The sequence below is a fragment of the Podarcis vaucheri genome (genome assembly GCF_965113315.1).
Source record: "Podarcis vaucheri genome assembly, chromosome: 7".
NCBI classification, from domain to species: domain Eukaryota; kingdom Metazoa; phylum Chordata; class Lepidosauria; order Squamata; family Lacertidae; genus Podarcis; species Podarcis vaucheri.
The window spans coordinates 19,177,718-19,201,603 of record NC_138765.1 but is presented as its reverse complement, the minus strand read 5'-3'; the positions used below and the strand labels follow the sequence as shown (position 1 = coordinate 19,201,603).

General features: G+C 50.4%; 1 protein-coding gene across 2 annotated transcripts in view; it reads left to right on the top strand.

The window, feature by feature from the left end:
* VSIG10L (V-set and immunoglobulin domain containing 10 like) overlaps nucleotides 1-12,814 on the top strand; it is a 34,092-nt gene extending 21,278 nt beyond the window's left edge. For both annotated transcript variants that reach the window (XM_082231589.1, XM_082231590.1), the window contains 6 exons: nucleotides 1,056-1,331; nucleotides 3,353-3,640; nucleotides 7,237-7,359; nucleotides 8,389-8,450; nucleotides 9,373-9,504; nucleotides 11,980-12,814. In XM_082231589.1, coding sequence (XP_082087715.1) covers nucleotides 1,056-1,331; nucleotides 3,353-3,640; nucleotides 7,237-7,359; nucleotides 8,389-8,450; nucleotides 9,373-9,504; nucleotides 11,980-12,063 — 965 coding nt within the window. In that variant the 3' untranslated portion in view covers nucleotides 12,064-12,814. The remainder of the gene's footprint in view (nucleotides 1-1,055; nucleotides 1,332-3,352; nucleotides 3,641-7,236; nucleotides 7,360-8,388; nucleotides 8,451-9,372; nucleotides 9,505-11,979) is intronic.
* The last annotated feature ends 11,072 nt before the right edge of the window (nucleotides 12,815-23,886 follow it).

The following is a 23,886-nucleotide window of genomic DNA, read 5'->3' as shown; positions in this document are numbered from 1 at the left end:
AATGATGGGGTGCTTGGTGCATGGTTTAGGGGTTTAGTAGGCCCCCATTAAGAGGGCTTAGCTAGTTAGAACCCGTGAGATTCAGTGGGCAGAGTTAGAAAGAGAGATGCTCACTTGCTGATCTTTGTCCCAGTCCCTTTCTCTCACCCTAACCTACGTCACGGAGTTGTTGTGAGGATAAAATGGAGTAACCCCAATATTTGTTCTCTTGAAATCCTTGGAGGAAGAAGATACAAATGTTAGGGATAATACTAGAAAGGGGCACTGAAACTGAAAAGAACAAACTCACTATATTAGGCAAAATGGACATTACGAATCCAACTTGTTATAGGTTTGGGGGGGGTCAGTCTGGATGATATCCACGGGTTCCTTCCACACCTGTGATTCTGCATCAAGGTGGCTTAGAATCTAGTAGATGAAGCTGCTGAAACAGCCAGAGCAATTTCTTTGTAAGATCATGGCCTTAGACAAGTACTTCCATCGACATGTCCAAAGAAGTTGCCCTGTTACCATGGAGACAAATGGATAAGTCTTTTCCCACCTCACTGGGCTGGATGCCACAACATCCTAGGATGTAGAACAATAAGCCAATGGTGTGAGAGAGTTTTTGGCTGATGCCGAAAACTTCAGACACGGTGGCTTGGGGCTCTCCTTGGAAACCCAGCTGAGAAGCGAGATCTGTTGGCGCACCTCCATCCTACACTCTGGTTGCATATATGTGTAAATAAAGCTAGATATCCTAAAGACATCACAGTCTGGGAATACTCTAAAGACAACACAGTCTGATGATGATGTGACCAACATATGGAGCTGCATTATGCTGGTACATCAAGCTGACTGTTGTCTATGCTGACTAGTAACAGCTCTCCAGGGGTCTCTCTTCAGAAAGGGATTATCTCCCAGCTCTGCCTGGAGATGTCAAGGATTGGACCTGGGTTCTTCTGCATGCAGAACAGATGCCCTACCACTGAGCTTTGCCTCGTCTTTGATTTTCAGAAACTTTTGTTTACCAGCATAACCGACTTCCCTCCCCTCCCCCTAATCTCCCACCACAGAAGCTCCCTCAGGAGTTTTTCTCTCATTCCGGACATATAGCAGCACTGAAGGGTCCGTTACCATGGAACTGCATTGCCAAGGCACCTTCAACCCTGTGGAGATTGACTGGTTTCGGAATAAGGGGTCTCTCATTCCTGTCGGAGGCCGTTACCACCTGAACCCCGGTCAAACGCAGCTCACCATCTGGAACTTCACTTCCCCAGATGACCTGGGCGATTACAGTGCCACCTGCTATAATCCGCTGGGATCCCAACGTTCGAATCTCACCATCCTTGGTGAGAGCTCCTTCTACCACCACTGAAGTCCTATTTTCTATATTTATTTCTTTTCATGGATTCCTAACACCAGCCTTTTGCTCCCTGCTGTAAATAGCAGTCAGGCAGCTACATTAGGTGGGGAAAGAGCGAGTGTAGTAGCCACCATTTTGGTTCCTGGCAGTGAAGTGTGAGAAGCTGGAATGTGTGCATGGGGACACCATTTTGAATGAGGGCATGGATGCTCACTTTTCAAGACAAAGCAAGATTTGGGAGAGAAACAACCAATATGTAGAGAGCCAGTGTGGTGAAGTGGTTAAGAGCGGTAGAATTGTAATCTGGTGAACCTTGTTCGCTTCCCCGCTCCTCCACATGCAGCTGCTGGGTGACCTTGGGCCAGTCACACTTCTCTGATGTCTCTCAGCCTTAATCATCTCACAGAGTGTTTGTTGTGGGGGAGGAAGGGAAAGGAGATTGTTAGCCGCTTTGAGACACCTTAGGGTAGTGATAAAGCAGGATATCAAATCCAAACTCTTCTTATATGTCTTTTTAAACCATCCACGTCCAGACTGAGGAAGGGGCTATATTAGGTGGCAGGGCAGTTTTTACCTTGAGGAGTGATTTGGGTAGAGCCAGTATGATGTAGTGGTTAGAATGTGGGACTAGGATCTCAGAGTAAAGGTAAAGGTACCCCTGCCCGTACGGGCCAATTGTGGGGTTGCGTGCTCATCTCGCTTAAGAGGCCGGGAGCCAGCGCTGTCCGAAGACACTTCCGGGTCACGTGGCCAGCGTGATGAAGCTGCTCTGGCGAGCCAGCACCAGCGCAGCGCACAGAATGCCATTTACCTTCCCGCTATAAAGCGGTACCTATTTATCTACTTGCACTTAGGGGTGCTTTCGAACTGCTAGGTGGGCAGGAGCTGGGACCGAACGACGGGAGCTCACCCCGCCGCGGGGATTCGAACCGCCGACCATACGATCGGCAAGTCCTAGGCACTGAGGTTTTACCCACAGCACCACCCGCGTCCCTAGGATCTCAGAGACCAGGGTTCAAATCCCCACCCAGCCATGAAACTCACTGACTGACCTTGGACCAGTCACAGTCTCTCAGTCTCACCCACCTCACGTCTGTTGTGAGTGATAAAATGGGGAGGAAGAGAACCATGCACACCTCCTTGACCTCTCAGACTTTGGGGGGAAAGGGAGGCCTAAGTGTGAAGTAATAAATAAAGTGCTCTCTGGTGGGCCTCCTCCTACAGTGGTGAACCCTAGTCTTGCCTTAAGTAATTAATCCCAAACACATTATTTTCCTGATCTAAATCATCCCTGCCTGGAAGTTGAGTGTGGGCTGGGGGCGGAAACTTCAGGCATTATACAAATATCTGTATTTTTTTAAATCCAATAGCAGCTGAGAGGAGAGGGGAGTGATGTAGTTTCCTGGTTTCCTGGAGTAAGAGCCATTAAACTGAGTGGACCTTATTTTGATGAGATGTATCAGGAAATGAACCCCTGTGTGTGTGTGTGTGTGTGTGTGTGTGTGCATGTGTTGAACATTCACGTTACTACTTCTCCAGTTATTATCAGACACTAGCCACTTAAGAAACTTTAAAATACAATTTTAAAACTGGGAAATATGATCACCAGTAGGACTATAGCAAGGATGCAGAACCTTTGACCCTCCAGATACTTCTGGGCTGCGGCTTCCATCATCCTCAGCTGTTCGTCATGCTGGGTAGGTGATGCTGGCTGATGAGAGTTGGAGTCCAACAACATCTGGAGGGCCATGTCTTCAGAACATAGGAAGCTGCCTTACACTGAGTAAGACCATTGGCCCCTCTAGCTCAATATTGTCAACACTTGTCCAGGTTTTTAGGCAGAAGCCTCTCCCAGCTCTCTGAGACCTTCTGCCTGCAAAGCAAATTCCCAACCACTGAGTTACAGACATTCTGCATCAAATCTTCCGTACCGCATCTGTTTTGGTCCTGAGCAGCAGGACTGTACCTGATGGACTGCACCCTCCATGAGTTATCCTCTCTTGGCAGGTCCTTCCATCGCCGACTGGACTCTCTCTCACGGACCTCATCCTGGTTCTGCCTCCCTGGCCTGGACTGTTCCAAATGGATCTGCAGTGACTAGCTTCTGGATCCAGATGCAAGGTCCTCAGCAGCACCGTTCTGCTGAGGAATGGAAGACGGTGCAAGTCTTAGGAGCCAACAACCGATCCACCACTGTTATAGGATTGGAGCCCCATACGCCATACTCCTTCCAGGTTGTGCCTCGTTTGGGATCCCAAGCTGGGAACACCTCTGTTGTTTACATCCTTCAACCAGGTGTGTGTTCCTGATTTTAGGAGACATGTGGAACAGGGTGGTTTGAGGATGGGGATAGCATTGCAGATAAGTCTAGAAAAATGACTGGCCCACAACAAAATTTGCTAGTCTATATTTCTCTCTCTCTCTCTCTCTCTCTCTCTCTCTCTCTCTCTCTGACACACACACACCGTTCGACTTCCAAAATGTTTGGAAACCACAGTGCTGCTTCTGATTCACTGCAGGAACCTCCTGCAGCCAACCGGAAGCCCCATCGGACATTCAGCTTCCAAAAATAGTTCGCAAATCAGAACAGTCACTTCCAGGTTTCCCAGGTTTAAACCACTCTGGGAATAGTAAATGGGACAGGCGTCTCCTAGTCTCATCACCCTCAACAAGCTACAGTTTCCAGGATTCTTTGGGGAAACCATGGCTGTTTGAAGTGGCACGATCCTGCTTTAAATGTACCATGCAGATGGGGCCTCTAAGTTTAGTCAAACTTCTCAGGCTGCTGATGTTTACGTGCAGCTCGGTTGTATTCCTTCACAGGGACTTAAAGAGGGTGACAGTAAGATTTATTTCCAAATCTGAACGATGTCCATTCCTCCCAATGGGCCTTCCATGGCATTCATTTCAACAAATAGCCGCATTTTTATGGAACGTTTGTATAGCACTAACCCCCATGTGGCCCCCAACCTGTGGAGGAAGAGAATTGGGGCTAAAAGGGCAAGGGAAAATGTCGCTGCGTGGTGGCAACATTGCAAGCGAGCATGAAATGTCAGACTGTGCACTGTTTCTGTACCTCACATGGTAGGGGAGTGAAGGCAGGAACCTTAACTTATGATATCCATTAGGGCTGTGCATCTTGTCTGGAGAAATCACAAACCCAGTCGAGCCAATTCAGGTCCAGTTTAACACCTTAGCTTTTAATTAAGGGCAGTGCAAGGCTCCCACTTTGTCTCAGGACTGAGATCGGTCCGGGTCAGATCAGAGCCTAATCAGGGGTGCAAAATCAGAGTTGCCTTGCGCAGCCCTAACAGTCATGCTTTTTGATGCATACGTGCATTTTGTGAGAGTTTTCATTCTTCGATTAAAGTAAATGCGCTTTTTAATAATGACCCGCAAGAGTGGGAAATTCTCTTCTGATTTGCACAGGTTCCTTGGCTTGGTCGCCTGAAGGCAATTCTTCACTCACCACAGGCGACCAGGCCAATGGCCATTATGAGGCTGGTTTGGAGGGGGAAAGGAAAAGAGTCAGGTTTTATGGGACTGAATTGACACAAAAGGCGGCTAGAGTGCTTTAAATGGCTTAAAATAGTTTAGCGCCAGTACTAAGCGTTCACACCTACTGCTTTTAAAAAAGCACTTTGCAGCCATTTAAAATGCTTTGCCATAATTGTTAAAAATGAAAATCTTTAACGAAAAGTAAAATAAAGCAGAGGTTCACCAAATGTTCTCCTGCTTTAATCATGGGGTTATAAAAGCACTGCTTTCAGAGTCAGGAATATTTCCCCCCCAATGCTCCTAAATTATATGGTCACTACTGACCTTTCCCCCAATCCTGTTTGCTACTATTGTTTCCCAAATGTGCTTCTGGTTTTGGACTTTTTCTGTAATACTTGGTCTCCTTTCTTTGAATAGTCACATGGGTGATCCCAGCCAGCTGGGGATTTTGTAGTGAAAAGATAAATTTTATTATTTGTTGACATCAGTGAGGGCAAATTAAGCCAATTGAGAGGGAGGTGGATGCTCCCTGGGAACAGTGGCATGAGCAAAACCAGGCAATTGTGATAATTAATGATGTGACATCATAACAACATAATCAGTCATGTCTGGCTCTGTGGCAATGTCACTAAGGTCAAACAAAGCCAGTTCCAAGTGAGGGCAATGATATCTCCCCCCAAAAAAAATCCATTCAGATTATTTCACAGCAAACTCTGAAAAGTTGTATGTTTGGGGGATGCTTTTCTATGCAAAGGTTTCATGAAAAATGTCACACTATTATAAACCTAGATCACATTTACAGTACCCCTTGTCCTTTTCAGAACCTAACCCTTTTCAGATCTGGGGCCCTTCTTTAGTCCAAAGATGCATATTGCAATCCCAGATCTCTATTTTTAACAATATATCTATGATGATGGTGCTGCTGCTGTTAAAATTGAACAGTGGGGTCCAGCTCATCACCTGTGTGCTAGAAAACCCAAAGTCTGTGTTCAGAGTTAAGCCTGATTGCAGAAATCTTTTTAGTTCTGTGCATTTTGTGTTATTTCACATGGTTTAGTTGTTGTTTGATTGTTTAACAAGCCAGGGCTTGTTCTGCCATGAGGTCTAGAAATTTGTTTCTTCTTTCTACTTTTCAAAAGAAAGCTACTCTTTCATGAATGTTAAATTCTACTCTATGCGTAGCAGTACAAAAACTTGTTATGCGAATGCACTGATCCCTCACAGCGAGCCATTTGTGGGTCCTGCGGCCCCACCATGCTTTTGCCTCTGGTAGAAGAGTTTTGCCTCCTTGGACAACAGAACATCTCCTGGGTCGTGTGGCCTTTGTGGCTCTTGGTGCAACAGTTTCCCATCCATGCCACTTACAGTAGTGCCTATCCTCCCTTTAATGTCCAGCAGAGTGTTGTGATGGTCCACAACAGGGAAGGGCAACCTGTAGCCCTCAAGTGGTGTAATGGTTGGAGTGTTGGACTAGGACCTGGGAGACCAGGGTTTGAATCCCCACTCAGCCATGAAACTCACTGGGTGACCTTGGGCTAAGTCACCACCTCTAAGTCTAACTTACCTCACATGGTTGTTGCAAGGAGGAAATGGGGAGGAAAAGAACCATGTACATTGCCTTGAGCTCCTTGGGAGAAAAGGTGGTGTTTATGTATGTAATGTTGGGATACTGCCAGGGAGATAAAGTCCATCATGGCCCCAAGCCGTCTGCCGGACGATCCATCGATCTCCCGTAGGCACGCAGTATCAGCAATTGGCAACATGAGTTTCTAGAAAATATCTTGCCACATTCTAGAGCTAATGCACAGCCAGAAGTTGCACTCAGGAGAGCATTATTTGCAAGTTTTTATTCAGCGTTGATCAGAACAAAGAAAGACATGACTCCCTGCGTCAGTGTCTCCGACAGAGAGAGAACGAAAGCAATAGCAAACATAAACATCCTGTGAACAGGACATGCGCAGACTCTGACGCACAAAGCCTGCTCCCTTTTAAGGCGGAACAGAAATATCCTAACATGTAATAAACACACAACACAAAAATATACAGATGCAGCTGAACTCCAGCTCCCATCGTCGCTGACAATTGTCCGTGCTGACAGCAGATGATGGGTGCTGGAGTTCAGGTTTCTCACCACGAGCTTACAGTTTCAAGGAAACCATCTGATGAGGATCAGATTCCTGGCTTTCAAAACTTTTCTGGCTCTAGAATCTTTGATGGATAGAATCTAAAATAAGAAGCGAGGGTCAACATTTCCGAGTCTTGGAAATTCCTCAGTCTTGCGAGACAAATATGTAAAGCTCAAGAGCTCCTTTGTGGACTGTGGTTGAGGTAGGACAAGCCTGAGGACCCCTGTGTTTCTAATCCTGATTTCCCCTCCTTCCTCTGTGTCACAGATTCGGGTCTGAGCGCAGGCGCCATTGCTGGAATAGTGATTGGCTCCATCTTCGGGGCACTTCTGATCCTCGCTCTCCTGTTCTTGTTGATCTGCTTGATCTGGCCAATCTGCCTTCGGAAAGGTGGGCTGAACCACGGACGAGCGAAACACAAGCTAACCGAAGTGCTGATCTTTACCGATTGGGCGGGAAGCATCACATGGCAGATGGGTGTGATCAGCTGACCTCCCTTCAGCCAGTTAAATACCAAGCATGGAAAGTCAGGCTCAAGAAATAGAATAACTATGTTAGCTTTAAACCACAGTTGCCCAAACTGGTGCCCTCCAACTGTTGTGAACTGCAATTCTTATAGGCTTGGGGATTATGGGAGTTCTCAAAATCCAGAATGTTTGGAGGACGTCAGATGGGATTTTATTCTGTGGCCCGCCCTATACCTCCTGGTATAGGGCGGTATATTAATAATAATAATAATAATAATAATAATAATAATAATAATGGCTGCTTTGAAGTCGATTGTGTAAATGTAGGATAGAGAAATAGACACACACCCTTTCTTGGAGGAGCCCTGAGATTTGCAGAACAACACATCTTTGTTGGGTGGCGGTGGTGGGGGACCCAAACCAGCCTGGTGAAGATTGAGCATGTTCAGTGGCCGCAGAATGCCACACGTCTCTTGAGGGTGAGAAAGGGAACAGAACAGGGGGAGCAAAGTGGTGCCTCCAGATATTGCTGAACTCCAGCTGTCATCAACTGCAGCCAGCATGACCAATGGTCAAGAATTATGAGAGTTGTAGTTCGGCAATATCTGGAAGGTGCCACATGAACTGCCCCTGCATGGGAGTGTCCTGGAGGAGGGGGTAGCTGTCTGCCTGTAACAGCAATCAGGAAGACTCCATGCGGCAACATTTTGTTGCAGATCCCACTTGTAGTGATACCAATAAGTCAGGAGGGGAAAATAATCCTCTAGCCCTTGTGCTGAGCTGGTCACAGTCAAAGAGGATAGGCCAATCGGGAGCTGGCTGTGATCACAACTAGCCAGAAGGGTTCAGTTCTGGTTCAGCATTCCAGGGGATATTTCTTTGGGAACTGAGAGACAGCCAATTTCACCATCAGTGCAAAGCTGTAGTGACATCAGCCTTTCACTCCTTGCAGCAAAGGAGAAGAAAATCCCCCCAACGCCACCTGAGAACCGACAACACTACCTGTCACGTCAGGTAAGATCAAATGAGATGCAAGTATAATAGGGATATGTGTGTGTGTGTGTGTGTGTGTGTGTGTGTGTGTGTGAAAGAGAGAGAGGCCATTGTGTGCTGTGTTGAACAGTTGCGAAACTCACCTCTAACCAGGTGGTATCATTAATGTGCACAGGTGTTTTGTAGCTAAGAACAATTAATTGTCTTTAGATGCTGATGTGTATTACTTCAGAATGTTATAAGGCATCCCTGATGCTGTTGGGGGGCCTTGCTCCTGATCATCCTGCTGCGTGGGACCCCAACATCTGCTTTTAGGTTCTGCTTTGATGGCAACACTGTCTAAAGGACCACTTCCTCTCACTTGTAGCTGCTCAACTTTTGAGATCCACCTCGGGTGAGGTGAGCTTCTTGGAGGGGGAGGCACTTGGTGAGGCAAGGCAGAGAAAAGGTCTTCTTAGTGGTGGCACCTCTTTTTTGAAACAGCCTCCCCAAACAGATCCAATGACATTTAGGTGCAGCTTAAAACTTATCGTCTGAGCACAGGTTTTGAATGATTGGTAATTTTCTGTTTTATGGATACATTGTGTTCCCACTCTGGATTTTTGGACTGGTGGATCGGTGCTGTTTAAAATGATTTTTGCTACCGGATTCTTTTTGTCTGTTGTTAGTGTTTTTGATTCTTTAATGTTATGGCAATTTACATGTGTCACACTGTACCTGGGTAGGCAAGTGACTAATAAAAACCGCAGACAAATAAACCAACCCAATGTCTTCCAGACAATGCCATGCTATAACTCCCACCAGTCCCAGCTAGCATAGCCAGTCGTCAGGGATGATAAGTCAGCAATATCCAGAGGTTACCATGTTGGATAATCCTGAAACAAATCATCAGTAGTTTCTCTCTCTGTGTGTGTCCCTATTCAATATCTCTCCATCTTTCCAGTTCCCAAATGGCAACAAGCGGGAGTCGAACGCCCCCTCTTGGGGCAACCCTCGCTGGTCATCAGGAGACTCTGACATCTATGCCATTACCTATGAGGAACACTTACGCAAATATGGTGGCCCTGGAACTTTGGTAAGTGCTGTGGGAAACACACGGTTAAGCTGTGGCAGATGGGGCCAACCATAACAAGGCCATCCCTGTTCTACTCCTTCTGCGGCGCCACCTGGTTTTTACTGGGGCATCAGACCAGCATTAACCATTAGCTAGTGCTTTCGCCTACAGAGCTCCTTCCAGTCTCAACCCCCTATTTATTCTCTGCACAAAGATGCCTTCTCATATCCTTCTGCTGGCATAAGTGGCTACTACCCAAAGTCCTACTGCTTCAGGGCAAAAGCTGAGTGCACATGTTTAGCCCAGCCTGGGCTCCTGTGGAGGTTTAAAGGGCCAAAGAACCATTGTTTGCAAACTCCACATAGGCTGGGCTGAGTCACAAGTTGTGAAACTCCAGGTCAAATACAGATTGCATTGTGGCCTCTTCTCAGCCAGGGAGCAGAAACAGGATGTTTAGCAATAGTGGCATGCAATCGATACGCCGCAGGGGTGGCTGTGCTCACCTGGGTGTGGGCAACAACTTGCCTAGGTGTGGTGGTGATGCAAAGTAACATTTTGGCAAGCTGGATAAGGCCAAACAACATGTGATGTGAATCATGTGGTCTTTGCCCTCCAGCACAGTTTTTCTTCCAGAAATGTCTGCATGTGTGTTGTGATCTGTGCCAGGGGTTAGCCCTTTGTTCTGTGTTGCAGTCCCAAACCACATCATGGGGCCTCAAGATTGCCATTTGAAAGGTGTGGGAAAGTTCCCGTTTACTCTTCCCCCCTCCCTTTGTGGCAATTGCAGGAATGAGGATCCAGATCTGGATCAGGATTCCAGCAAGGGGGAAAGAGTCCTAAACTGTATCGATTATTCGACCTGTCAACTTTATTTATTTATTCATTCGTGCATTTATTAAAATGTTTATAAGCTGCCCTTTGTCCAAAAATGGATTTCAGGACCGCATGCGGAGAGATTTTAAAATTACAAAACATATTATTAAAACAAAAACCAGCAGTGCAATAAAATTAAGAGGAATACAGCTATTCAACCAGCTTTAGGAAATGCTACAAATCTGAAATTGCTTGGTCAAATAAAAAGGGTTTCAACCTGACACTGAAAGGACCACAGCAGTGGGGGGTAGAGAGGGCGCAGGGGTGCCTCCAACCTTTTTGGGCCCATGGGGAGATTTGAAAATTGGGGAAACTGTTGTGGGCATCATGTGTGCACCACAACTCTTCCCTCCCAGGATATCACCTGCCCCCAGTTCCCCGCTCTCTGCAACACAGTTAGGCTTGGAATAATGGCTTGGAATAATTTCAGAAAGGGGAGATGGGGCCCTATAGCTGCCAAGAAATGGCTCTGTGGGGCCATATGTACCTGGTTGGTAGCCCTTGGAATTACAGGGTTGGCAGCAGGCATATTGTTCCTCCCCAAACAAGGCATTCCACAGGCAGGGTGCCATCACAGAGAAGGGCCTCTCTTAGGAGGCATCCATAATATACATCTTTGTCTAAGAAGGTTCATGGGAAAAGGACCTCTTCTGGCATAGGAGCTTGGGAAGCTGCCTTGGAAAATAACTCCAGGGGATCCTGATGCTTTTCAACCCACACCCCCAATTATTCTCTGGCTTGCATAAAAATCTGAGCCAGGGAAGAACTCCCAGCTCCCTTCGTCACAGGAACACAGGATACTGAATCACACCAATGATCTCTCTAGCTCAGTGCTGTCTAGATTGACTGGCAGTGGCTCTCCAGAATTGAGGCAGAGGACTTTCTAGCCTTACTTGGAGATGCTGGGGATTGATCTCAGGTCCTTCTGCATGCAAAGCAAGTGCTCTGCCACTGAGCTACGGCCCTTCTTCTAAGAGTGTATCAGAGCCCAGGCATGTTGGTATGGGAGAAAGCACTCCTTCAGGTGCATGGGAAACATACACACCCCAAGCCATTTAGGGACTGGCATTTTCAGTTGGGCTCAGTAGCACAAAGAGAGCCAGTGTCGTTCCTTTAGAACTGATATAAACATGGTTCCATCACGGTCAAACAGCAGGCGATGTGGTTGCTGGCTTCTGTGCTACTTTCCAAGCCATTTTCAAGGGCAGCCCCACATATAATGCATTGCCGAGTTCCCACCCTGCGTGTCGTGGAGCACCCTGGCTATGGATTTTCCAAAGCTCCCTGAGAAATGTTGACAGCCTTGCAAAAACTCTTTGAGCTTCCCTTCAAAATGGCCCAGTGGCTCTGAAGGAAGGTGGACCCACCCCACCCAAAATTTGCTGTGAACAATGCTTTAGGCCAGGGGTGCCCAAATTTTTTTCAAAGAGGGCCATATTTGATGAAGTGAACATGCATGAGGGGCTGACCAAACAACTTTGTTGAGCTTTTTAAAGGATTTTACCCACAGGGGCCAGATTAAATCGACCAGCGGACCAGATTAGGCCCCCGAAATGGACTTTGGACATGCCTGCTTTAGGCTCAACAGTTTTCTGACCTCTTCTCTCTCCCATTTTTCTCCAGCCCATCAGCACCACGGACAGCAGCTCTCCCTTCCAACCTATACAACCTCGCACCAGGAATGTGCGCAGTGCTACTCAAGTCTGACATTCTGAAGGTCCATCTTGGGCTGAAGAGGACGCTTCAGACCAAGCACGGTCTTCAGTATGGGACCCAGGCCACTGAAAATGGAGCCATGCTGTCTTCTTGTGGGGCTTGACCGTGGGGTGTATGGAATCTAAGGTTTTCAAATTGGAGCTTTGGTTTCCTGGCATAATGATGAGAGGTGAACATGCCGTGCGGGGTCTAGGGTTCTCAGTCAATAACCTAGCCAACCCAGTTAAGGGGAACCCAGAAGGTTACATTGTGTGTAGATGAATTCTGATGAAATATTTCTGGGATTCTGAGTCTTTCATTGTGGCTGCAGAAGGGATCTCTTGGAATGGAGCTGGTTACAGAACAGCTTGAGGTGCTGGGAAGAATCCAAAGGCTATCCAGAGGGTTAGGTGCTGGAGGGATGATACAAGAGCTCTAAGCTCATCCTTGCAGCAGATGATAGTGTGAAGGAGAGTGATATGGGAAACTGCCTTATATTGAGTCAAACCATTGGCCCAGTATTTTCTGCATGGACTCACAGCAGCTGTCCAGGATTTCAGGCAGGGTTCTCTCTCAGCCCTACCTGGATACTGAACTTGGGACTTTCTGCATGCAAAGAAGATGCTCTACCACTGAGCCACAGCCCTTCCCAGAGCACTGATGCGGTACAAGAAGTGTGTGAATTGGACGGAGGGTGGGCTGTCTCTTTGGAGAGGAAAGGTCTTGGTTGCCAGAGTAAAAATGTGCCTTTTACAAAACCACACCAGTGCATATACTTTTTGTTATCTTCACGCTGCAATGTAGCCTTTGCCAAAGTTCTTCTTTGTGTTATCAAATGACTGGAGCCACACCTGATACTGATTTTGGGAATCTTCCCTGGACCTTCTGTTCTGAATGTATTTGAAACTGGTGGAGTTTCATACTTGAGTTTAGATTTGAAAAAAGAAAAAAGTGATACTTTTAAGCTTAGGAAGAAGGTGAAGCTGTCTGATTTGATTGGGACTGCTGAGAAACCGGAAGAAGCCCTTCCCGATAATTGGCTGGTGGGAGATAATGGGATGCCCTGGTCTTCTCTAGGGGTGGTATGGAGAGGGATTTCCGATCCGAACTATTTTGGAAAAGTGAACCTCGGAAGCTGCTCCCACAAGATGGCCACCAACCTGGACGATTTTAAAAGAATGATGAAGGATAACTATCCCCATTCTGTATGTGGCACGAATAAGCTGGCCAGAAATGCAGATGTCCCTAAATGAATAACTATAAAAATAGCTACTGGCAGCAATGGCTACTGTCAGGGGTTCAGGAGCAGAGGCGAGGGCTAGGGAGGAAACAGAGAGCAAGGGGGAGGAGGCAGAAGAAAAGATGAGTGATGACGACGACCCGAGATCTCCGAGTCTTTCCAGTGAATCAGAGGATTCACAAAAAGGAGCACCAGTGGCCAGGGCAAGGGGGGAGACTAGGGGGACACCCCAGGAAGATAGAGCCAGAGGGGACTCAGAGGGGAGCAGTTGGAAATCGGGACCAGCGTCACCGCCAGAGAGCAGGGAAGAGGAAGGGCGCCAGGGATCAAGCGCAGGCAGCTCACAACAGGAGGGAGGGCACGAGTCAGGAGTGGCCACACCTCCATCGGGGAGCGAAGAGACGGTTAGACGGAAAGTGGAAGGTTGGGCGCGCGCGCCAAGTTCAAATGCACTGGAAGGTGGCGCGGTGGGCAGCCCGGAGAGGGAGCCAGGTCCTAAAGCCCGGCGCAAGGAGACAGAAGGGTCCGGGGGGTCAGCGTCAGAAGAATCCCGGAAGGAAGAGACCCCGGGGGGCAGAGGGACCCAGAGGAGAACTGTCAGGCGGAAAAGGTGGAGCAGGGCTAGGATATTAAGTTGGTGCGCAAGGGGCGGAGACTCAGACGGAGCTTCGCCGGTCTAAGCATAAGACGTAGCGTTGCACGCAGTAGCTTGAGGATGCAGACTGTAACTCAATAAAGACTTTTATTAAATGATCGCTGGCTAGCGTGATCCTCTGTGAGCTAGGATCTGGAAGCAACCCTGACAGTAAGCTCCGTCTCACCAAATTGTGGGCATCCACGGCCTCGCGGAGAGGAGAGAAAGCGGGTGCCTACAAGCGAGCTCACGAACGGCAGACAATATGACGGCCGAACAGCAAATAGCGGAACTCAGAGAAGCAGTGTCACGACTGAATGCCGAGGCGCTGGCATCCAGGAAGAGAGAGGAGGACGCAGTTGCCGCCTACAGGGATCTCCAGGTCAGGTTGGACGTGCTTACGAAGCAAGGGCAACAGACACCCAAACCAGAGGGGATTGGGTTGGGGAGACGCACAGGCGGTCTGGTCTCTCACTTCGATGGGAATTTGCAACAGTACCCCAACTTTAGAGCAGACGTAATGTGTGCACTGCACCTGCTGCACAAAGACTTTAGAGATGAACAAGAGAAAGTGGGGTTCATCATGTCCCATTTGCATGGGGACGCTAAAGCATGGCTGCGCAATTTGTGGAGAGATAAGGATCCTGCGCTCCAAAATGCGGACGCCTTTATTAAAGCGATGGATGGGTGTTTTTTATCAAGCATTGACGTGGATCTTGCACGGAAGGAGGTGCATGGACTAAGGCAAGGGAGGGCCAGCGTTAGGCAGTACCATGCCCGCTTTTTCGCTTTGGTCAGTGCCCTGGAATGGGACAGAGATTCGGCCCCTGTCAGAGACCTTTTTTGGGAGGGCTTGCACAGCTCGGTTAAAGATGAGATTGCGAGGGGGGAGAGACCCCGGACCACGCAGGAGATCGTTCAGAGGGCGCTGGCAGTGGGGGTGCGGCTGGAAGAACGTCCGTGTAGCAGGGAAGAAGGGCGCAGCGGGCGCGAACCAGTCAGGGGCTCCTCCTTCCTTCCCAGAGAAGCAGCGCGTGCGCAATCCACGCCTCCAACGGGGGGAGGAGTGGAACCGATGGAGGTTGGGAGTGCAAGGGCTCAGTCAGCAGCCAGAGCCCTAGCACCGGCAGCAGTGAAAGCGAAGCCTCCTAGAGGGAACAGGAAGTGTTATATCTGCGAGGATCCAGGGCATATGGCGAAAGAGTGTCCCCGGAGGCTCCACAAGCACACTGCAGCCTCAGCAATGGTGACTGCAGCAACGCAGCAAGGAGAACCACAGCAGGGAAACGACGATGTCTGGCTGGAGGAAGAGGCACTGGGGCCCAGCCAGACGTGTCAGTGAAGCAGTCCCCAGGGATTTTACCGCCCATGGACCCCCTCCCGCCCAAGCCAGTAGTGAGGCTCACCGCATCGCTCCAGCTACCCAATGGAATCACCATGGACGTGCCAATCACCGTCGACTCGGGAAGCAATGCAGACTTCATAGGGCAGGACTTTGTCGACCGGCACGCTATACAGTTGCTGCCTGCCACGTTGCCCCTGCAGGTTGTCACGGTGGATGGCAGGGAGTTGCTAGGGGGGCAAGTGGTGAAGCAGACACCACCTATGGTGCTGCGGCTTGGGAATCACAGGGAGATCATCAGCTTCAACGTCACTCAACTGTCGGACACGCCTATTGTATTGGGCATGAGTTGGCTGGACAAGCACAGCCCGACGCTGGCTTGGTACCAGAGGCAGCTGACCTTCGGCTCTTCCTTTTGTGCTGAACACTGCATCATGCCCAGGCAGGAAGGGGAGCAAGAGGAGTCACAGCTGCTGCTAGGCACGCTGCAAGCGATTCCCCACAAGTACGCAGAATTTTTGGAGGTTTTCTGCGAGAAGGAGGCAGACAGGCTACCCCCCCACAGACCATATGACTGCAAAATTGACCTGCTGCCGGGGGCGGCGCTGCCTAAAGGGAAGCTGTATTCCATGTCGGAGGACGAACTGCAGGAACTCAAAGAGTTCATAGATCATAATTTGGAGCGCGGTTTCATCCGGGAGTCCAAGGCAGCGGGGGGCAGTCCTGTATTCTTTGTTAAGAAGCGGGACACGCCCCAAAAAAGGCTGGTCGTGGACTATCGCATCTTAAACAGTGTGACCAAGCCATCGGACTTCCCCATGCCCCGAATCGACGACCTCCTCGCGAAGGTACGGAAGGGCAGAGTGTTCACCAAGTTAGACCTGCGGGGGGCGTACAACCTCATTCGCATGCGGGAGGGAGATGAGTGGAAGACAGCCATGTTCACGCCACTGGGCACCTACGAGTATAGAGTTATGCCTTTTGGATTGCAAAATGGCTCCCACGTTTTTCAAGCGTTCATGCATCACGTGTTGGCGGGGCTACTCTACAAGACGTGCGTCTGTTTCTTAGATGACATCCTGATCTTTTCGGAATCGCAGCAGGAGCATGACAGACACGTCAAGGAAGTGCTGACCAGGCTGCAGCAGCATAGGCTCTACGCCAAGCTGGAGAAGTGCCAGTTCGACGTGACGGAGGTGGATTTTCTGGGCTACAAGTTGTCTGACAAGGGGCTCGCCATGGACAGCGCCAAGGTTCGAGCGGTGTTGGATTGGAAAAGCCCGCGCAACCGGAAGGAGGTCCAACGATTTGTCGGCTTCGCGAATTTCTATCGCAAGTTCATCAAAGGCTTCGCTATGCAGACAGCGGCCATCACGGACACGCTCAGCTCCAAGAAAAAGAAGTTCATCTGGACGGAGCAGGCGGAGCGGTCCTTTCAGGCACTCAAACGTCTCTTCGCGTCGGAAGAGCAGCTGCTGCATGTCGACCCCAGCAGGCCGATGAAGGTCGAGACAGACGCCTCGGACAGAGCCGTGGGAGCAGTCCTGCTGCAGAGAGACCCGCAGGGGGTTTGGCGGCCGGGGGCGTTTTACTCCAGGAAGCTCAGCAAGTCCGAACAGAACTACACCATCTGGGACAGGGAGTTGCTGGCCATTCATGCAGCATTCAAAGCGTGGAGGCACTTCCTGATCGGCGCCAAGCACACGGTGCAGGTCTGCACGGACCACAAGAATCTGGAGCACTGGCGCACGGCACAGTTCCTGAACCAGAGGCAGATACGTTGGGCTGAGTTCTTTGCGAACTTCGACTTCCGAATAGAGTATGTCCCGGGGGACACCAACATCATGGCGGACGCGCTCTCCCGTAAGCCACAGTATCTGGAGGACGCCAAGCCAGCGGCCGCCATGCACATCTTCGCACCAACAGTGTGGGCGTGCGCTGCGGCGACAGTGGACCTAGAGGCGGTGCGACGAGCGTTGCAGAATGACTCCTTCGCGCAAGCAAAGATGGCAGAGATGCAACGGGGCACGGCAGCGACCGACGGGTTCCAGCTGAGAGATGGATTGCTCATCCGTAAAGGGGCCATCTACATGCCGGGAGACGAACTTCGCGCCAAGGTACTGCATCAGCTGCACGACGCGCCCACTGCCGGGCACTTTGGCAAGGAGAAGACGGTGGAATTAGTCGCCAGGGATTTCTGGTGGCCCGGAATGAGAGGGGAGGTCGCGGACTACGTGGCGAGGTGCGACACCTGCCAGAGGGCCAAACCAGTGCACAGACCGCCGGCCGGACTGTTGGAACCGCTGCAAACTCCGGTCGAACCATGGGAGAGAGTCGCCCTGGACTTCGTCACGGATCTGCCCAGCTCGAGGGGCAAGACGGCCGTGCTGGTGGTGGTGGACTTGTTCTCCAAGATGGCACATTTCATCCCGTGTGCGAAGGTGGCCACGGCGGAACAAACCGCCAAACTGTTCATAGACCACGTGTTCAAGGTTCACGGTCTGCCACGGTCTATTCTGTCCGACCGTGGGCGGCAGTTCATCTCGAATTTCTGGCAGAAGCTGATGGGCTTCCTAAACGTCAAGATCAACCTGGCGTCGGCGAGACACCCGCAGACCAATGGGCAAGCGGAGCGGGTCAATGCCATCATGCAGCAGTACCTGAGATGCTATGCGAATCAACAGCCTGCGACGTGGGTGGATTACCTGCCGCTCGCCGAGTTCGCCTACAACAACACGAAGCACGTGTCCACGGGAGTCACGCCGTTCTTCGCCAACAACGGGAGGCACCCCAGAACCTTCCCGGGACTGGAAAGAATGGCGGAGGGGGAGCCGCAGACAGCAGATGCGTTCGCGTCGGAGTTGCAGGAGGTCCACGATCAGCTGCGGCGGCACCTGGAACTGGCCAAACACGCATACAAGGTGCAGGCAGACAAACACAGAAGGGTTGGCGAAGAGATCCATGTGGGAGACTGGGTCTGGTTGGCAGCCCACGCAGTGCCGGCCAGGTCGTTGGCCAAGAAGAAACTAGGGCATAAGCAACTGGGGCCCTACCAAGTCGAAGAGCAGGTCAACCCGGTGGCTTTCAGGCTGGCGCTTCCGGAGGGTTCCAGAATGCATCCGGTGTTCCACAGATCGGTGCTCACTCCCTACAAGGCACCGCACAGGTTTCAGGAACCAGGAACGGCGCCGAGTCCGCTCCGAGAGGGAACCGGGCAACGGGGAGTGGCACAGGAGGTGCGCATCAACGAAGTCACGGAGATTTTGGATTCCAAATGGGGGGAAGAGGGGGTAGAATACCTTCTCGCCAAGGAGGGCACCCCAGCCAGTGCCAACAGCTGGGTGCCGGGCTACGCTTTAGACGAACCTCTGCTCAAGGAAGAGTTTCATGCCCTCTTCCCACATAGGCCTATGCCAGCGGACTTTTTCGACGACTGGCTTTTCACGCCCACGCTTTCAGCCAGCACGTTCCGGGGGTTCGACTCGGATGAGGAACCGACACGAGACACCAGTTCCCCGGAGGGGTCGCCCTCGGGATCTGCTTCAGAACCCTCGTATTGGTGGGATGATCGACCAGAGGAGCAGTGGCGCAGAAGGTGGCTGGAGGGTCCAGGACGAGCAACGTCTCCAGAAGGAAGTGAGGGAGAGACGGACATGGACGTTTTCGGGGACGACCAGGGTTTCGAGCACGGCGGCACAGAGATGGAAGCAGAGGTGACCGTCGTCGACGAGAACAGGGAGGAAGAACCGGAAGACTTCAGATGGAGGCCCGCCACAAGAAGCGAACTGTACCCGACATTCGTCCCCTTGACACGGCAGCACCCAGCTCCCGCACCGGAAGACGGGGAGGGGGGAAGAGGGGGCTTCGAGGGGGGGATGGATGTCAGGGGTTCAGGAGCAGAGGCGAGGGCTAGGGAGGAAACAGAGAGCGAGGGGGAGGAGGCAGAAGAAAAGATGAGTGATGACGACGACCCGAGATCTCCGAGTCTTTCCAGTGAATCAGAGGATTCACAAAAAGGAGCACCAGTGGCCAGGGCAAGGGGGGAGACTAGGGGGACACCCCAGGAAGATAGAGCCAGAGGGGACTCAGAGGGGAGCAGTTGGAAATCGGGACCAGCGTCACCGCCAGAGAGCAGGGAAGAGGAAGGGCGCCAGGGATCAAGCGCAGGCAGCTCACAACAGGAGGGAGGGCACGAGTCAGGAGTGGCCACACCTCCATCGGGGAGCGAAGAGACGGTTAGACGGAAAGTGGAAGGTTGGGCGCGCGCGCCAAGTTCAAATGCACCGGAAGGTGGCGCGGTGGGCAGCCCGGAGAGGGAGCCAGGTCCTAAAGCCTGGCGCAAGGAGACAGAAGGGTCCGGGGGGTCAGCGTCAGAAGAATCCCGGAAGGAAGAGACCCCGGGGGGGCAGAGGGACCCAGAGGAGAACTGTCAGGCGGAAAAGGTGGAGCAGGGCTAGGATATTAAGTTGGTGCGCAAGGGGTGGAGACTCAGACGGAGCTTCGCCGGTCTAAGCATAAGACGTAGCGTTGCACGCAGTAGCTTGAGGATGCAGACTGTAACTCAATAAAGACTTTTATTAAATGATCGCTGGCTAGCGTGATCCTCTGTGAGCTAGGATCTGGAAGCAACCCTGACAGCTACGTTCTCACTCCACCGTTGAAAGCAGGATGTGCCTTTGAAAACCAGTTTCTGGGCATTATGGGTTTGGGAGAGACTGTTCCTGTACTTAGGTCCTGCTTACAGACTTCCCAAAAGGCATCTGTGATTGGCCACTTCAAGCAGAGTATCCCAGACTAGATGAGACCTTGGCCTGATCCAGCAGGGCTCTTCTTATGGCGCTTTATTTCAGCAGGTTTCCTAGCGGGGCCTTTTGTCCTACTTTACAGAATACAGTATTTTCCAAGAAGCATCTGTTGTGTGTTTCCTTTTTTCCGCATCTCATAAATAACTACAGTAGTGCAATCAACTGAAGTGGGTTATCCCTCTTCCTTCCTTCCTTTTTTTCTGAAGGAACTGGTATTTCTCTGCGTGCATTCTTAGTATGTTTAACTGGTTATAACGATCACCGTTCTGTATGCAGAATGGTAAGTTGGCCAGAAATACAGATCTCCCTAAAGGAATAATTATATATGGTCTGAAACACCTTCCTTAAATAGCTGCCGGCGACGGTGGCGACGTTCTTCGCTGTTGGAAGCAGGATATGCCTTTGAAAAACAGCTGCTGGGAAACACAAGTGGGGAGAGTTGCATTTGCACTCAAGTGCTGCTTGCAGACTTCGCATAGGTTTCGGCCACCGTGAGATGAGGGTGCTGGCCTGAGTGGGCCTTTGGCCTGATTCAAGAAGGCCTTTCTGAAGATCTGAAGGTGGGATGTGCTGGACATGCTGGTCTCTGTTGTGAGTGTGCTGTACTCCCAGCATGGAAATGGGGAGCGGGGGTGGCATTTTATTCTTTCTCATCTCCATCCTCCCGTCTAATGGACCTCTCCCATTCTTTTGTGTTCCATTTATGCCAATGATAACTCCGCCTGCTCACTCATTGATATCTGTATGAGCAATTCAGCTATGTGACTTTTAGAAGACATCTGAAGGCAGCCCTGTTCGAGCTCCGAGGGCCTTCTGGCAGTTCCCTCACTGCAAGGTTAAGTGACGTTACAGTGAAGCAGGCAGAGGGCCTTCTTAGTATTGGCTCCCTCCCTCCTGACACAACTCTTTTGGGCTGAGCATGCTCTGTGACCACAGAATATTGAATGAACATTAAGGGTGGGAGAAGGAATGTCTTCACCCCATTGCTCAGCCAGGACACGGAGGTCCAGCTCTGAGGGCCTTCTGGTGGTTGCTTCACTGCAAGAAGTGAGGTTACAGGGAACCAGACCTCCCATCAGATGTCAAGGAAATAAGCAACTATTGACTTTTAGAAGTCATCTGTGTGGGGAAGCTTTTAATGGTTGATGTTTTAGTGCATTTTTAATATTTTGTTGGGAGCCACCCAGAGTGTCTGGGGCAACCCAGTCAAATGGGTGGCATGTTAATAATAATAATAATAATAATAATAATAATAATAATAATAATAATGGCAGAGGAGAAGGGTGTGGAGGGATTTTTTCATATGCTTCACTTTCATTTTGCACAATGAGCTTGGAGGTTCTCCCCCTTCCTGGCCTGCAATTGTTAACAATGCTAATTTCTTCCTAAACGGAATAATTCATATGAATTATTCTGTTTAGGAAGAAAATTGGCATTGTTAAAAAAACCAAAAAACTTCAGACACAATAAGAGAACATAAAATACAAACCCACAACCCTCCAGCTCATTGTGTAATACCAAAGTGGCAGATCAAATAAGCTTGCTGATGAGGTTTCATATTGTTGCTCTCTATAAACAAGCAAGAATTCCCCTTATGGCCAGAACAAAGGGGGCTGCATTAGTAAGAAAATTAAAACTGCGTTATATATTAACACAGTTTTAATTTTCTTAGTAATGCAACCCCCTTTGTGCCGGCATTAGAGAGAGTTCTTATTTGTTTCTGAACAGCAAAATGGAATGATTTTAATGAGTTTTTCCTCTACAGAAGGGCTACTAAGGTGGGGTGACGGAGACACAATCTGGATAGGGAAAGGAGACAGCCCCCCAAACAGGTATTAAAGGGACAGATATAGCATTTCCACTTATGGGCTAATTAAGTTTGTTTTTGAGGATGGTACTCTGAAGGCCAGATGGCGGCATTTTTTTTTGCTGTGAAGTTTTGTCGACTTGGTGCAGCTGGCTTCATGCCTGCAATAGAGCTCATGAAACAAGTTTACAGGTGGTGAAGGAGGAAACAAGAGAACCAGCAGCAGGTCCACTGGATATTTTTTGCTTCTGCACAGTGAGAACTGGCAATGAGAATTGAAGGGGAGTGCGCGCTGAGCTCCATCCATCACCCATAAGATGAAGGGCCATGGGGTTGTCATGGCACCATCCCTCTTAGGATGCAAGGGGGGAACCAGTCTGGCCCCAATCAAGAAGCCCGAGAAGTCAACCTCTGCAAATCTCACCATGGACTGATGTGACCCACAGATCATACTGTTGCAGGGCTGGAAGGAACCCCAGTCATCATCTAGTCCAACCCCCCTGTAATGAATGAAGCTAATGCTCCAGGATTTGGTTTTCTGAGGTCTTGCTTTTGTAACTGCTTTTGAGGGATCTGATTTCTTTCTGCAGGGCCGGTGAGACAGAGTTGTTCCGCCTGGCCTTTGGCTTGGAATCAACTTGATCCCCTTCCCCTCTATCCTTTTTCCTTTCTCCTTCTGTGATGGAACTCCTATTTGGGGACTTCCTTGGCTTTTTTCTGGCCCATGTAGAACCAGTCTGGATAGTTGGCCTCGGTGAAGATTTGACGTTTTCATCGCCAAAAAGTTTTTGATTTGAGTTTCTACCGAAATGAGGCTGCATTTTAATGTTGTATTTTAATCTTGGTTTTAAGTTGTATTTTAATCAATTGTTTTATACCTGGTGTTAGCCTCCCTGAGCCCAGTCTTGGCTGGGGAGGATGGGATATAAATAAAATTTATTAGTATTATTATCAATGCAAGGTGTCAGAGCTGCTACCAGGTCCCAGCTCACATAGGACCACGCCACACAGCGTCCACTTTAAAAGAGTCTTTATTGAGTTACAGGTTTCATTTCCGAACTGCAGCGTGCAGCTCTACACCTTCTGCTCTAGGTCGGCGAAGACCCGTCTGAGTCCCCGCCTCTTGCACACCAGCTTAATACCCTAGCCTTGCTCCACCTCCTTCGCCTCTCCCTACGTCTCTGGGTCCTTCTGCCCCCCTGGGCCTCCTCCCTTCTACTCTCCTCTGACGCTGACCCCCCTGATCCTTCTGCCTCCTTGCGGCGGGCTTTAGGACCTGGCTCACTCTCCGGGCTGCTTACTGCTCCAGCTTCCGCTGCATTTGAACTTGGCGCGCGCGCCCAACTCTCTACTTTCCTCTTAACCGTTGCCTCGCTCTCTGAGGAGGGCGTGACCACCCCTGACTCGTGCCCTCCCTCCTGCTGACAGCCTCCGGAACCCGATGCCTGGCTACCTTCCTCCCTGCTGCTCTCAGTCTTGAGCGTGGGTCCCGACTTCCAGCTGCTGCCGCCCTCAGTTATGAGCGTGGGTCCCGACTTCCAGCTGCTGCTCTCTGAATCTCCTCTGTTCCCTTCCTCCTGGGGTGTCCCCCCGGATCCCCCCCTTGCTCTGCTCACTGGGGCTCCCTTTTGGGAGTCCTCTGACTCACTGCTTAGGCTTGGAGATCTCGGGTCGTCATCATCACTCATTCTCCCTTCGGCTTCCTCCCCCTCGCTCTCTGTTTCCACCCTTCTCTGCGTCTCTGCTTCTGAACCCCTGACATCCATCCCCCCCTCGAAGCCCCCCCTTCCCCCCTCCCCGCTGTCAGGTGTGGGTGCTGGGCGCTCCATCATCATGGGAGGGAATGCTGGATACAGGTCGCTCCCCGTGGGTGGCCGCCAACTGAAGACCTCCGAGTCTTCCCCCTCGCGGTCGTCGACGTTGACTTGTTGCTCTTCCATCTCTGTACCGCCGTGCTCGAACCCGAGGTCCTCCCCGAACACGTCCATGTCAGTCTCTGCGTCGGTC